Source organism: Nyctibius grandis, chromosome 10 (genome assembly GCF_013368605.1).
Source record: "Nyctibius grandis isolate bNycGra1 chromosome 10, bNycGra1.pri, whole genome shotgun sequence".
Lineage (NCBI taxonomy): Eukaryota > Metazoa > Chordata > Aves > Nyctibiiformes > Nyctibiidae > Nyctibius > Nyctibius grandis.
Window position 1 is genome coordinate 8,860,520 of NC_090667.1, and position 14,559 is coordinate 8,875,078.

Consider the following 14,559-nt stretch of genomic DNA (forward strand, 5'->3'; position numbering starts at 1 on the left):
GAAAGTCACAGAAGTCTCATAAACCTAATGAAAGTTGCTGATTGGGCTTCATTGGTCATGGCTCTGTTTCAGCTTATCTGGGTTGGGTACCAAACCGGGACCATTACGTTTGCAGAGTCTTGCACTTTCAGACAAAAACATGCAGTAACCAGCTTTGCCATATTTAATAAAACAATAAACTTTGGCTGACCTTTGGTAAGCGTTCAGGGTCACCAGGGTGCCGAGGGATAACCTTCTGTAACCTTTGGAAACCATAGTCAATGGTGGGTTCATTCAGAGCTGAAACAACAACAAACAACACTGTGATGTGACAAACGTAGCAAGCAGGCTCCGTTGCACTGTAACAATTGGCAATGCATTGCAAGACCAAGGAAGGATCACAGCAAAATCCCCTTATACTGAAATCAGCATTGACTATGAAGTCTTGGTTCAAACACTGTTTGAGGTTGGTTCTGAAGCTTTGGTTCAAACAGCAATGCAAACCTTTCCACTCAAGTTCCTAAAACGAGGTTGCTGGAAAATTTGGGGATATTGCATATATCTTCCAAACAGAAAGCAATTATTATCTCTGAAAGCAGTGATGAAATTAATTTGATAAATACTTTGCAGTCCATGTTTCATGTTGGGTTTTTTTCCTGCTTTCATATTATGAGGAAGGTCCTTTGTGATTGGAAGACAAAAGAAGTAACTATTAGGGAGTCTCTCTTGTTCCAGATTCTATTATACATTTAATATGCTCCATGTGCAATGATCACATATAATTTTGTTGTGAACTACAGGCATTTTTCTTGGCAGAGGTTTTAATTTTAACTCATCAACATTGACTTCAGCAGCCCAGCTCAGGCTCCGATCAGCACTAAACTGATCCAAAAGACTTAATGAATTAAAAAAAAAATCATCTATGTTTTTAGTTCATCTTTCCCCAGCCTTTGTCCAGTAAAATGGAGGAGAGGAATGTTGGAAGTGGAACACTTTAATTGTCATGAAAATGCTGGTCTGCCTGCATTAATCTAAGCTCTGATTGTGCCAAGCCTTTAAGCACATGCTTATCTTTAAGCACATACTTAAACCCATTTGCTTTCAGCAAAGCAAATTTGAGTATATTATGTTTTTTATATGATTGGCTATAATTACAGGGGACTGCACTGAATGACCTTCTAGCTATATTTCTAGTCATATGATCACTTTAAAACTCAGATGTTAGTGAGACTTCAACATGTGCTTAAAATTTCCTAAGTGCTTTGGTGAACTGGAACAACAGTCAAGCATTCTCAAGCATCTCTAAACAACAGCACATCTTGACTCTCCCATGCCAACAGAGATGATGAAATTTTCCACAGCAATTTCTTTGCAATTTTTTTGAGTTAAATGAAAAAAAAATTCCAATATTGATTTTTAGATTTTTTTTTTTGCTGGGAAGGAATTTTTTTTTCTTCCATTTTGGATCACTTCAAAGTTTTTCTTATTTTGTCCTAGCTTATTAACAAAAAAAAAATTATTCCTTGCACAAGGTCTGCCTACTAAATTATTAATATATCTTGCACCTTACTTTATGATGGTTTTATTATGAACTTTATAACGTAGCTAGAAAGATGCCATCTGATTCAGGCAAAGAGATTTAGCATCACACTATACCTCCCAGTCTCACTTGTGTAAGCACTCTCACGTGGCTCAATGATGCTTATCCCACAGCAAGTTACACAATTCTATCAGTCTGATCAACATGGCACAATTTGTCCACACTTCCACCTTTTAAGTGAAGAGAACACTTTTTCACACTCCTAATGTTAAAGATCTTTAGCCAGACCATATTGTTATCATCAAAGTAATATCTAATCCCTGGCTTGCTTTTAATAAACTGGTGTTCCATAAACAATTCCACAAAACAGTCCAGTTCTTAAAGAAACTGTTCCATTTAAATTCTTCTTTTCAAACCACATTTCTACAGCAGATGGTTCTACTAGCAACCAAAGGGTCAGATTTTTATACCCTCCTGGACCTTCAGTAGATCCCAACTCCATAAGCAGGCCCAGTGATGCTACTGCAAATTGAAGCAGAAGGAAGGTGGTGCAGGGGAATCCAAGTCTACCCAACAGCAGTGAAAAGCGTGTGGCTGATGGGGACTGGCTGGAGAGGCATATAGTTCAGCCGAATCTCAACATTTCTCTAATAGCAGAAAGGAATCTTCTGAGCATATCATGAAATCACTGCTACAGTATTATGGTGACACCAGACTAGAAATCTTTCAGGACTTACTTTCTGGGCTATTGTCAGAAGGTTTTTATTGCCCCAGAGGTCACGGCATCCCTCTAGTCTCCTCATTTTTTTCCATGCGTTTCCCTTTATCAGGAATGTCTGAATTTGATGTTTTATTTCTATTCAGGTCATTGTATGGAAGAGGTGAGAATAAGGCTTTTCCCCTGCTTGTGCCCTTTTTGGTTTTTGGATGGTTGGGCCTTTTTCCACATGTTTTCTTTCACACCCTGGCCACATGCTGTCCACTCTGTTGTGTAGTTTTGCAGAAAATATCACAGTACCTGTGTTTGTAAACCCCTGGTTTCTTTACCTTTGAGTATCTTTACATGGCTTCTTATCATGGACCCATTTAGTTTAGACCTTCTTCAAATTCCACAGTAAATTAATTTACTATTTATGTTTATTATCAAAAATAGCTGTTCTCTGAGCAGATTTAAAAAAACCCCTACAGTTCTAATTGACATTTCTTTTGCAAATATGTTAGAAGATTTTAGCATGGTTCTGTCAAATGTGTTTCCTCTCTAGTTCAGTCTAGTTTATGGCCATTTTCCCTTTACATCCTTTGGGAAAGCAGTTACTAAATTCTGCAATATTATAAATGGAGGCCAGTTCTGAAATCCCTCTGGAGATAGCAGTCATTTTCTCATATCTTCCCACACATTCAACACATTTGAAATCCACAGAGTATTTCCTGTGAGTATTTTCTGAACTAAATGACCAAAAAAAATGTTAATTTTATGGTCCAATCTCACAAGGCATCAGGCATCCTCTGAGAGATACTGAAAACTTTCTGCCTCAAATAGCTTCAGCTTTACTTTAGCGGTGAGGAGAGGCTGCACACAGCAATTTGCAGGATTGGGTCCTAAACTGTAGTTGTCAAATATCACTCATTAGTCTATAACTGTTCAACCCTTTCAATCTTAGATCAAATGAAAAAAAGAAATCTTTAGCTGCCTGAACATCTAACCACAGACTGGACGACATCAGCCCTCCATTCCTCAGTTCATTTATAATCCAAGTCAAATGTAATTAGTCATATCTCAAAGGAAGAGCCCTGTTTAAATATTTAACCCCACTTTCAGCGTTAAGGCCACACCAGTTCCTGTGTCAGTAGCTGGCAAAACTCCAAAGAAAAGGTGATATTCGGATTTCTAAGCACTGCGGAAGAGCCAGTGCTCAGGCCACCCTTCATAGCAGCTAACGTAAAAGGTTAGATACCAGCTTCATGCAAGGTTTTGCCTCTGTCCCCAGTGCATGTGAGCCTGGTCTCTGCCTTTGAAGGCCATTCACAATAACGCGTTTCCCAGTGCTCTAATTCAAAGAACATTTTTTTTCCCCATGATTAGAAAAAAAGAATCAATAAGGAATACAAATTCTCTATTTGTGTTCTTGACATCCATACATTAAAAACAAGCTAACGCATACTGTACTTAAAATGCATTCCCATTACCCTAAATTTTGAAAGTACTATTGAAAGTACTACTAACTTTAAAAAACTGTATTAAATTCAAATAGGTCCCAAGGCTAATGGAAGCAATTTGTATACCAACCCAAACTGACTGGCCTACTTTTCAAAATACAGGTATGATAATCTTGCGGTTTTAAAAGGACATTTAAATTGAAAGACTGTGAATTTAGTACATAATTATACCAATAGAACCCTTTAACTTGTCAACTTGTAAATCTAAAAGGCTATCAATCATTTCTAAAGAGGAAATAAACCTTAAAATTCTTTGATTGACAGTGCTTACTTTTTATGTGAAAAAAAGGAGTAAAGTGGCCAGAAATCCATTTACAAAAGTACATTGTTTTACATAGGTGAGTAAAAAGCCAATAATTACAACTCCAAAAGACATATAAATCAAAGTAAGTACTTTTCCCTCACTTACATATTTTAAGTTGCAGTAAACTTCAGGTAACTTTTTATTAAAATACTTTTCCAAATGCAAAGCTTATTGAAGCCATTAATAGAGTAGCATTTTCATTTAAGCTAATATAATCATTTTTGCAAATACAAGATTTAAGCCATTTTTCTCCTTCCAAACAATAAACTTTCAGCCTGTCTCTTGTGTGAATTAACTAAAATTACACCCAGGTGTACAAAATCTGTCTATCTATCCTACTGTATGAGTTAAGGCACAATATTTATTATTCTTACCATTTTATGAATTACTTCTTAAACCCTTGAGGAAGAACTTTCTTTCAAATTAGACTCTAACAGAATATGCCATGAAGCTCTTTATGCAGCAAGTCTAAAGCCATAATTCATAAAATCTAAGGCTTTTAATCAAGAAAATGCACAATGTCTATGGAAATAAGGATGTGTACATTATATTCATCTTTTCAAAATCCAACTTATTTTTCAACAGAAATGCTGCTTATGCCTCTGAGAAAAATGTTTCCACCGTAACTATAATTTCAAATTCTGCATGAATAATTTTAATAGCTATATGTAGATAATCCACCATCTTTAAAAGTCTGTTTCTGTTTTTTTTAAACTAGTCAGTGGAGGGCTTTTTTTAATATTTCACATAATGAATTCCTACTGTGTCAATAAAGCTTTGGTTGTTAATTGAATGACTCTCTGATGTATCCAAGAGAGGAATTTGTTTCTCTGGCCATGCTGCCAACTTACAGCAGAATGATCGACACTTAATATCAGCAATTAAAAGGACCTGTTCAAATATCATATGGAATTCGTAGCTTGGGGTAGTGTAGGAGAACCCTTCACCGAGGAAAACTCATTCAGCGAATGCAGAGAGTAATTGAATTAGACACATTTTAACATTATTATTCAAAGAAAAATAAACACACACTACATAGAAGCAATATGGAAATATTTCAGAACATAAAACATACCCAGTTAATTTGTTTCCCATGCATTCATGGTTTCATTTATTCCTTTTATTTTTCGGCCCTTGTTTCTTTTTCATTCTGTTTGACCCAAAACCAATGAGAAAGCAGCACTTAGACCTATGAACTTCCCATATGCTTTTCCAGTGGAAAAGGCTCAAATGACAAAACCGAAAAAAGGCTGAAGGCTACAAATTGGCCTCAGGTCCACAGGTCTGACCGTCACTATCCCAGATGAGAAATCTGGTCTTGATTGCTTTAAGTGAAACTCCCAGGGAAAGGCTGCATGTGGGAATTAAATGTCCCACAGTGTTTGCTCCTGTGGTGCACCAGAGAGTTGCTGATTTCCTTGGAAAGGAAGATGCATCATGGAGGAGAGTTTGAAGAAGGTAAGAATGACCTGCAGAAGCACAGAGCTATAAAGGCTTCAGATTATGTCCAGGAGGTTGTGCCTATCACAGTGGAATGGAAGATTCTTTAGACTCCACGCTTCTCTCTTCACAAATCCATTTTTTTTAAATTTGGCTCTACAACAAAATTAGACACCCAGTGATAAGTCCTGAACTCTAATATCAAAGAGATGGGGCTTTGGGGTCTACAATACAGTTGTTCTGAGTTTTTTCCTGTCTGATGAGAGAAACTTCACCAAAACATAAATAGAAGTTGACTCTGTGGCCAAGACACAAAGTTACCTTTCTCAACACCTCATAGCCACAAAAGACTATGAAGAAATCCATGCAAAAATGCTGCAGCACAGTCACAGCAATGAAGGCCAGGCCAGGAACACATTTAACATGTCTCTCTGTGCCCAGTGACTAAACCAGGACAGAACATTTGAAGGCACGGATAATGAATATTTTAAGTAAAATCAAGGGCAGCTAGGAAGGCAGACTCTTCAACAGGAGCCTTGCAATGTTCGTCTCTTCAGAGGAATTACAGCTAAGGACTTCTTTTCTCCTGGACTTTTGGCCTCTTCCTCCAGCAACTCAGATGCCCACGTCTACAATCAGCTCTCTTCCTTTTTAATCTGTATTTCCGTCTGTATTTCCACACTGCTGAGAAACAGCAGAGTGCAAGTGGCAACAAATGAAAGTAGTCACATGAAATTTTGTGGCTTCCAACTCCCCACTCTTACCGAGCACGGACTTTATGAGGAGATGGAAAGCAGCAACTCCTGCCTCTCAGAACAGCAAGATGCTGCCACGGAGCTGATCCAGGGTGTTTGCCTTCTCTAACAGCCTCTGGCTTCCATCTCCAAGCTCTGGGTGACTTCTGCTAGAAACCCCTGACTCACAAAATAAAACATTGACTCTGGGAGATAGGGATAGGACAGGACAGACCATATTAATACGAAACTCCAGGTGCTAAAATGTCTTGCTAAGGCCCTGCAGTACAGCAAGACTAACAATGGATGATATTACAAAGCAACATCTTGACGTGGCGTGCTGTAAGCAAACCCTACCCAACAACTCTTATGCACAGTGGCCTCTTTATGTCTGCTCTACAAAGACAGCAAAAAAACCCACTTCAAAACCCCATCATCAAATGAAAAAAAGTCTGTTTTGCAAATCTCCCTGCAAAGACTATTCCTTTGCTAATTAAAGATCGTTAAATGAAACCATGCAAGCATTTGAGCTATTTGTTGTTGTTGTTGTGAATTTGGCTTGCTTTTTATAAAGTTTCCTTTCCACTGACTTTCCCTGGAGTGTTTATTCCCACAAGCAATGGAAAACGGAAGCGGGTGGGACAGCGAGAGCCTGCACAGAAAGGTTTGCGCTAGAAAGGCCCGTCCAGTGCTAACGCAGAATTTCCTTGCTTTTCTGGTCTCAGTACTCCCTCACTTAAACATACTCTTGTGCATTGAATTTCCATTTTTAAAATGAAACTGTGACATGATGTCATTTTTTTTAATTGGAAATAGAAAGAGATATATCTGAAATGTAATTCCTGTATTTTGTTGCCATGTAATGCCCAGACACCACGTGCATGTGCCAAGCAATAAGAAAAACGCAGAGCTGAGTCAAATGATAAATCTAACACCTAAATCTCTTGAGTTTCCCTAGTGACTGCTCTTTACTTGAACTAAAGATGCAATAGGCCAGCATTTGAGGCAGCTCCACTGTGTTCATCAGTGTTATTACAAACATGATAGACAGCGTGATATTTTCTTCCTGATAACAATTTTTCTCCAGCAACTAAGAACCAGAGGAGACATTCTCTGCAGCCAGGGGGGGTGCTGAAAATGCAAGGAATGCATGTCTTGGACCCAAATTTTTTTATGAAAGTTAAGGAATGAAATTACTGGATCTGTCTAGCAAGAATCATGTGTTGGTTTCTCAAAATACATTAACTCTGAATGTTCACTCTTAGCAACCTGCAATCTGGCTTGGAAAAAAAAAAGTCAAACAATTTGTAGGCTTCGCAGTTTCTTCTGTCTCTGACTGTGCTGACCTCTTGTCTAATGGGGAAGATTTGGCCTTAAGGGAGTCTGAAACAGAGCCCAGTTTCAGGCACTGGAATTTAAACATACCAATTTCAGAACAGGCTGGTAGAATTCACTGGGGATATGTATACAGAGGGCAAGAAGGAAATTAATGCGTGTTGGTTACTTCGTCTAGTCATCTAGGTTAATTGATGCATCTTTGGCAGTCATTATAAAAAGCAAAGAACAGCATTTACATGTGAATATTTTCCTATTTGTCAAACCCATTCTGGTAATGCACGTGAGCATGCAGCAATTTACTGAAAATGGCTAGCTCTCAATGGATTATCCCTTCATTTAAATAAATAAATACATGTGTACCCATATACACAAGCACAAAAATGCATACAAACCAAGATTTAAAATAATGGGTGCCTAAGGTTAGCCATAAGTTCTATATTTAGGTCTTCTTAAAAACATTTAAAAAATAAAGACACTGCATTTATTTTTAAACTGTTGGCTCAGGAACAGATGCGGAGATGTACTATACAGAGTGTAGGAAATGCTAAAACATCACCTCATGTAACCTTTTCTTTCATTTTCCACTATGCATATTTTCAACATTTTTCCTTTGCATGGACTCCTCAACTTCTACAATGTAGGTACAGACACCTTTAAAATTTTCACAGAGATAATTTTGTATGACATATAGGAAGTCGTTTCTTTTTTGTCACCCTTCACAAGCTCCTTTGAGGTAGACAGCATTGAAAACCATTGTTGTAACATGCTGGTATGCAGAAATATTTTCTTTTGAATAAACCCTCTCTCTTGCCTTTAACCCTGCTATTTCTCATCTTCTTTTCAGATTATTAAAAAAAATTATTACCAGGGGATACGTAAATGAAAAACTCAGTGTCCTGCCTGAATGCCAAAGCCATTCCTATCAGAAAGCATCTTAGCCTAAATTTGGCTCTTTCTCAGAATTGTAGACTTCTGCTGTGCAAGTGCACTATGGTTAGAGCAAAAAGAATCTTCAAGAGAGAAAACTGGAAAAACAACAGCTATCACATCCAAAATCTCTACAAATGAGATTCACAGAGAACTACAAGTAGAGCTGAATCATAAAAAATGAGATTAATTGTGCCTAGCAGTAATGAACATTATAGGTGTGATGTTCTTGGAAGGGACTGACCTCCTGTGAGGTTTAATTTAGGCCTTTGATCCCTCTCCACAACTAAGCTTAAATCCCTTGAGAAAACAATAGTTTCCAAACATCTTTATTTCTAAACATTATCTTTGATTTGTCTACGTGAAATTGTGATAAGAGACTACTCACTTGAAAGCAAAAGGATCTTTTTGGTTGTACCCTTGATGATGCAGCAAATTGTTTAAAATTAAAACAGTTGGGTTTGTTGTTTGCTAGTTTGTAACATATAAAGAGAAATGTATAATTTGAGAGCTCTTAGTAGTCTCTGATTTTAGCAGCAGTTATATCACCTGCTTCTATAATTGTTCAGGGGTTATTTTTTGCAAAAATGTTGACAATAACTGTTATCAAGGGTAAAAAAAAAAAAAAATCATACCAGCCTGTCTGATAAACATGTTTCCCTGCCCTCACACCCCAGTGAGCACTGTGACACTATACTTTTATCATCTAGTGTGTGCTCAGAATGAGCTTAGAACAGCAATTGCCAGGAATAGGCAGGCGATAAACTGCATTGATTTAACACATCTTGTTTTCAATCATGCTCGGATTTTCTGAGCACGCATTTTTCCTGTACTCCAGCTTGTAGCTTTTATCTGACGAGCTGATCCCTTTTCACTGGAAAATGAAAAGGTCGCACAATAAGACACGGTTTACTGGAACTTGAGCACGCACCAGGGAAAGTATTTTAGATAAATACTGTCAGACATAGTGGAGCTGAATTTCAACAACACAATTGCTAAACAACAATACTTATTACTCTCTAGAACAAGCCTACAAGCAACTTATGGCTCACAGCAGGGGAGATCTGAGTTAGGCTCAATAGTTAAAGAAATCTTATTCAAGCCTGTTTAAAGATGTAGTATTGCTTTTGCCTTACATGCACCGACTAGCCATCCCTCAGCACCAAACTCAACACTTCCTCGGTTGCTTTCTTAGGTAATTTGTAAATTACAGAAAACCATATCAATGACTTTTCTTTTTCTTTTTTCTTTTTTTTGGCAGAAAGGTGATTGACTACGCGCTTGATCTAATTTAATCCAATGGAATACTCGGTGGTGGTAAAAAGAAAATTATCCATATGTGAAAGTAATTTAACTGAAAGTAATTAATTAACCAAGGTGAGTTGCTGAGGAGGTCAGTAAACAAGCAAGGAGTAATACGGCATGACCCATCTACCAATAGCCAAGTTAGAGTAGGCTCATAACAATAATTCTAATTTATTTTTCCCCTCCCTCTGAAGCAACGGCAATGATCCTGAGCAATACAGTACTGGAAGCAAAATATCTTAACTTATTCCTACCAGAAGAGGCAAAGAAAACTTCCAAGTTATTCTTTATTGCAGGGAACCTGACTTAATTTTCCTCCTCAGTCTAAGTGGACTAACAGCCATTTCCCCGCAAGGGCCCAGCTGCCGATCTTCAGCCAAGGAGGGGAGATTGGTTCACTCCAGCTGCAGCCCCCTCTCAGCACCTCCTTCCCATGCTTCATGTGTATGCACGCATATAAACGGAGTACGCATGAGGTCCTTACCGGCTCCGATGTCTTGTACTCAGTGCAGCACCTAAATCTACCAAATCCACCTCATTTTTTTTGCCTAGCGGCAATCTTCCAAAACCAAACTCAAAACAGGGGGCTTCCCATCCACCTCATACCTTCAGACTTTGGAAGAGACTCATCTTTGTCAGTGCTTCCCAGTTTGCTCCCCTTTTCAGCAGCCTTTCTCAGGAGACGGACCCTGTTTTTCATGGACCTCAAGCAGCCCCCAGACCTGCCGCCTCATTTACAGATATTTCTGCACCACTGCCAAAATGCCAGCCCAGCCCCTTCATGAAAAACATGTACTGCAAGCGAGAATGGCGTGTATAGTAGAGGAATTCCTTCAACACAGGCTATTTGCTCTGGCAGCAGTGGGTTGAGCCCCATGGTGTTCTGAACACGTCATGCCCTGCTAGCTCACTTTGTAAGCACTCTTATGTGGCAAAAATACCGCGAACAAGTGATGTCCACAGGTGAAAGCAGCCCTTCCTGCCTTTTCTCTTCTCCCTCACACATCATCATTCATCACTTTTGCTTACAATTATATGTAGTCTCTCAATCTCTGCAAACATAAGATGGTGGTAAGAAACTCCAGCCCCTGATCCAGTCTGCACTTCTGGAGAACGCGGCTGTGCTTCTCCAGGCGGCTGGTCGCTAAGACACAGTCAGCTGCTGGCTCAGCTGAGCTGTAACGGCTAATGAGACACAGTGATACCACCTATTCCTTATAGAAGCTGCAATCCAAAGGGAAGACCCAAACCCAAAGTATCATCCCCACAAACATCCTTCTCATTTGTCAGCAATGTCAGTGCAAAACTGGTGTGAAATATTTATGTTTTCCTTGCTGCTCCTGGATGTGCTTATTAGTCACTTAGGCCCAGCATAAACTCAAATTCACTTTGTCCAAGATCCTTAACCAGCATAAAGCAGAACCATTCTGTCAATTTTTCTGAAACTATACTGATACTGGCTGCAAACTTTACTGGCTGGAACTTAGTTTATATTTTGCGTATACACATCAGATAGGCAAGCCTCCACCTCTAGTCAGATACATCCATCTTTCTCTGATGTTTTGCTCACATTGTAAGTCTCACATAAAGAATATGGTAAATATTATTTAAATTACGTTTTGAATTATAATTTTAAATAGGCAAGTCACAAGCAAAGCGATAGACCTCAAGAAAAGTATAAAGTAAAATCCAACTTTGCATGCAATGGCACTCTACATTGAGCCCCGTGAGCCTGTCTGCAAAAGAATTCACAGAAGCACTTATTTCTCCCTCTCACCTGGCAAGTTTTTTTGCTAGATGAGTAAGCTGAAAATCCGTGCTGCATTTTAGGGTTATCTCATGCAACACAGGCAGAATTCTGATATGTCTTCTTCATTAAGTGCTCATAATCCCAGAAATGAAAGTAACTCATTTCTTCCCAGGGTGCCTGTTAACTGAGAAACTCATCGTAATTGAATGCACAGATCAGTTAACCATCTTCAGATTCGCAAACCATTACTGCCCCATTTGCACAGCAGCTCTGCTGGCAGGTCTTCTCCCACCACTGCGCTTAGGGGGAATCTGAGATTCAGCAGCAAAGGCAGGGAGGTGCTGGAGGCAGTGAGCAAGCACCGTCAAGGGCTTACACTCATGACAAAATGTGTGCTCTGGGGCCAAATGGGCCTTTGCTAAATTGTCGGTGCTAGATCACCTTGCAAGTCAATTACAGAGAAATCAACAGATACTGCAGCTCTGCCCCTGAATATGAGTTAAGTAGCCTCCAAACACGCCTACAGAGAGATCGCTAATCTGGAGCCTCACAGGCGTATGGGAAGAGGAAGTAAAAATAATTGCCTGTATCACTCCCTTCGCCTCCCTCCCTTTGCCTCCCAACATCACAATTTACCATCTAGAATATATTTGGTGAAACAGTGAAGACGAGTATGGATACTAAAATATCCCAGGTGCAGCCATTCACCTACAAAAGTGATGCTTCAAAAAGAAACTGTAAAAGCAGAGAAGTGAGGAACCAGACTGAAACTCAGTGTCCTGTTGCAAAACACTTCCAATGTTTCATTTACAGGGGGAGTGAACCGACCTTTGGTTCTTCGGTGATCACTGCTGAGTCTGGGATACGCAGCAAAACATCTCTGCTGGTCAGTGGCACCCTGAGGCAGTAACCACATCCCTGCACTCACCCACACTCATCTGTCAACTGACTAACACTGTTCTGAGATAGCTGAAACTTTCTTGTGCTCAAATAGGGCTCACTAAAAGTAGCCATTTTCCTTTTAATAGGATTTTAAAAAATATCTTCAGTGTTACTGGATTAATTTTTCGCAAACCAAAAATATTACAATTTCTCTAATTCAAGGCAGAGGTAGAATAAACAGATTAAAGACTGCAAGATGATCAGAAAATAGAGTAGAAGATATAAAGTTACCATGGATAACCAGAAACGATCACACAGGCTTATAATCATGCATTTGTGTCTATGTATTTCCTAATTTTCCAGGTATCATTGGCAGCCAATGGGAAAATTCAGATCCCAGCTCTGAAGTTATCAATCAAATACCTTCAGAGTAGCACAGTATTTGCCCGTTTTCTCTTGTATAAAACAAATATCTTCCTTCCAACCAATTCAAAACAAAAACCAAACCCCACCAGAATGGATTACATTATTCTGTGCAAATTTGTTTCTAGCGGATTTCATGACAACTGTTGTCATTATAAAAAAACTGCTACCAAAATACATGTGTACCCTATTAATATGCATCAAAGTTCAATATCAACACAAACAGTATCAGGTGATAAAAACAAAGACACTGCAAGTGTGACATGAAAAAAAGAGTATTCTAATGTTAAAATCTAATTTAGCAATTCACAAATTGCTGGTCTAAAAGGAGGAATTTAACATTAATCTTGCTGGAAGTGGCATACTTATCAGTAACTGATTTGTAGCTTTCCAGGCAGTAAGCAATATATATAAATATACTTCTGGGTCCATCAGCAGTATGCAAGAATGCACTTAAACAGAAAAACTCACTGAGGCCCTGAGCGAGCAAAGTATTAAGCACCTGGCTGCCAGAGTTAATTAGTCTGTGCATAGAAATGCACTGATGCTGCTGCTCCTGCTCCAAACCAGCTCCATCACAACTGGCCTGGGGCACCTCTGCTTGCAGCTCTCCTGTGCTGTGTACATGTAACTCAAGAGTGAAGCTTTTTCTTCCTCCCACATGACCGCCATGCATGCCAAGCCCATCATCGTGGTATCTAACCACTTGTTGTAAGGACACCTCAGCTCACCAAGGAGGACACAGGGACAGAGATGGGAAGGAGCAGCCTCCTGCACCATCTCTCATCATTGAGCACTTAAAAGAGGAGCTACCTGTCTTTTGGCCCATAATGCATTTAGCTACTGTGCAAAGCAGGCACAAAGGCTATCGGACACTGGCTCCACACAGGGAAGAACTTGCAAAAATGTTCAATGTCTTGGGCTTCAGAGAAAACCGCTTTGGTTTTGCACTGACCACGCTGATGCCTGGCAGCCCTTGTATGTCACTGGGCTGGCAATACCAATACTTGCAGAGCCTGGGGACAGCCAGGGGGGTATGGACCACACCTTAAGTGCCTCTCAAGAAAGGATACTCCCACCAATGGAGTTTACCCACTTCGTTGGAATTGATTTTTACATCCTGTGCGGTCGGTCTCTTCCTTAACTAAGTGGATGATATACATTCAGTGCAAAGGTAATTATCCAAAATAAATCTAAGTTGTAGCTCATTGAGTAAAAAATGGACACTGACAAGGTACTGTGTCATATTAAATACTAATATGCTTGCATAATTGATTGTATCAAAAAATGTACAATTTTTTCATCTTTTCTTAACAAAGACATAACAATCTTCTCTTAAACAAAGCCACATAAAAACGTTATGTGTATGTACATGGGTGCGTGTAAGCGGTTTTGTGTCTGAAAATGTGTGATCTGCATCTCCTAGAAGATAATTTTGCATATGCTGTATATCCGTGTGTACAGAGGCTCAGAAAGGGGATGATCCTTCCTCTGGCCTGTAGCAAGTGGTAGATTACTGCTGGAGCAGATGCGTCCTAGCTCATCATAGCCAAGGCTGGGAAAGACACAGCAATGATACTTAAATCTAGGACTTGCAAACTAGTAGATGCTTTCTCCAAATAGCAAAGGGAAATATAATGTCACTTTTTATTCCCAACTTTGCTTGTTGCACAAAACAAAAGTGAATGAGCAAAAGAAAAGAGGCAAAAAATCCCCACAG

General features: G+C 39.3%; 1 protein-coding gene across 9 annotated transcripts in view; it reads right to left on the bottom strand.

The window, feature by feature from the left end:
* The window catches only part of EBF1 (EBF transcription factor 1), a 282,156-nt gene that overhangs the window by 33,951 nt on the left and 233,646 nt on the right, over positions 1–14,559 (bottom strand). For all 9 annotated transcript variants that reach the window (XM_068408440.1, XM_068408436.1, XM_068408439.1 and 6 more), the window contains exon 11: positions 191–279. In XM_068408440.1, the coding sequence (XP_068264541.1) occupies positions 191–279 (89 nt within the window). The remainder of the gene's footprint in view (positions 1–190; positions 280–14,559) is intronic.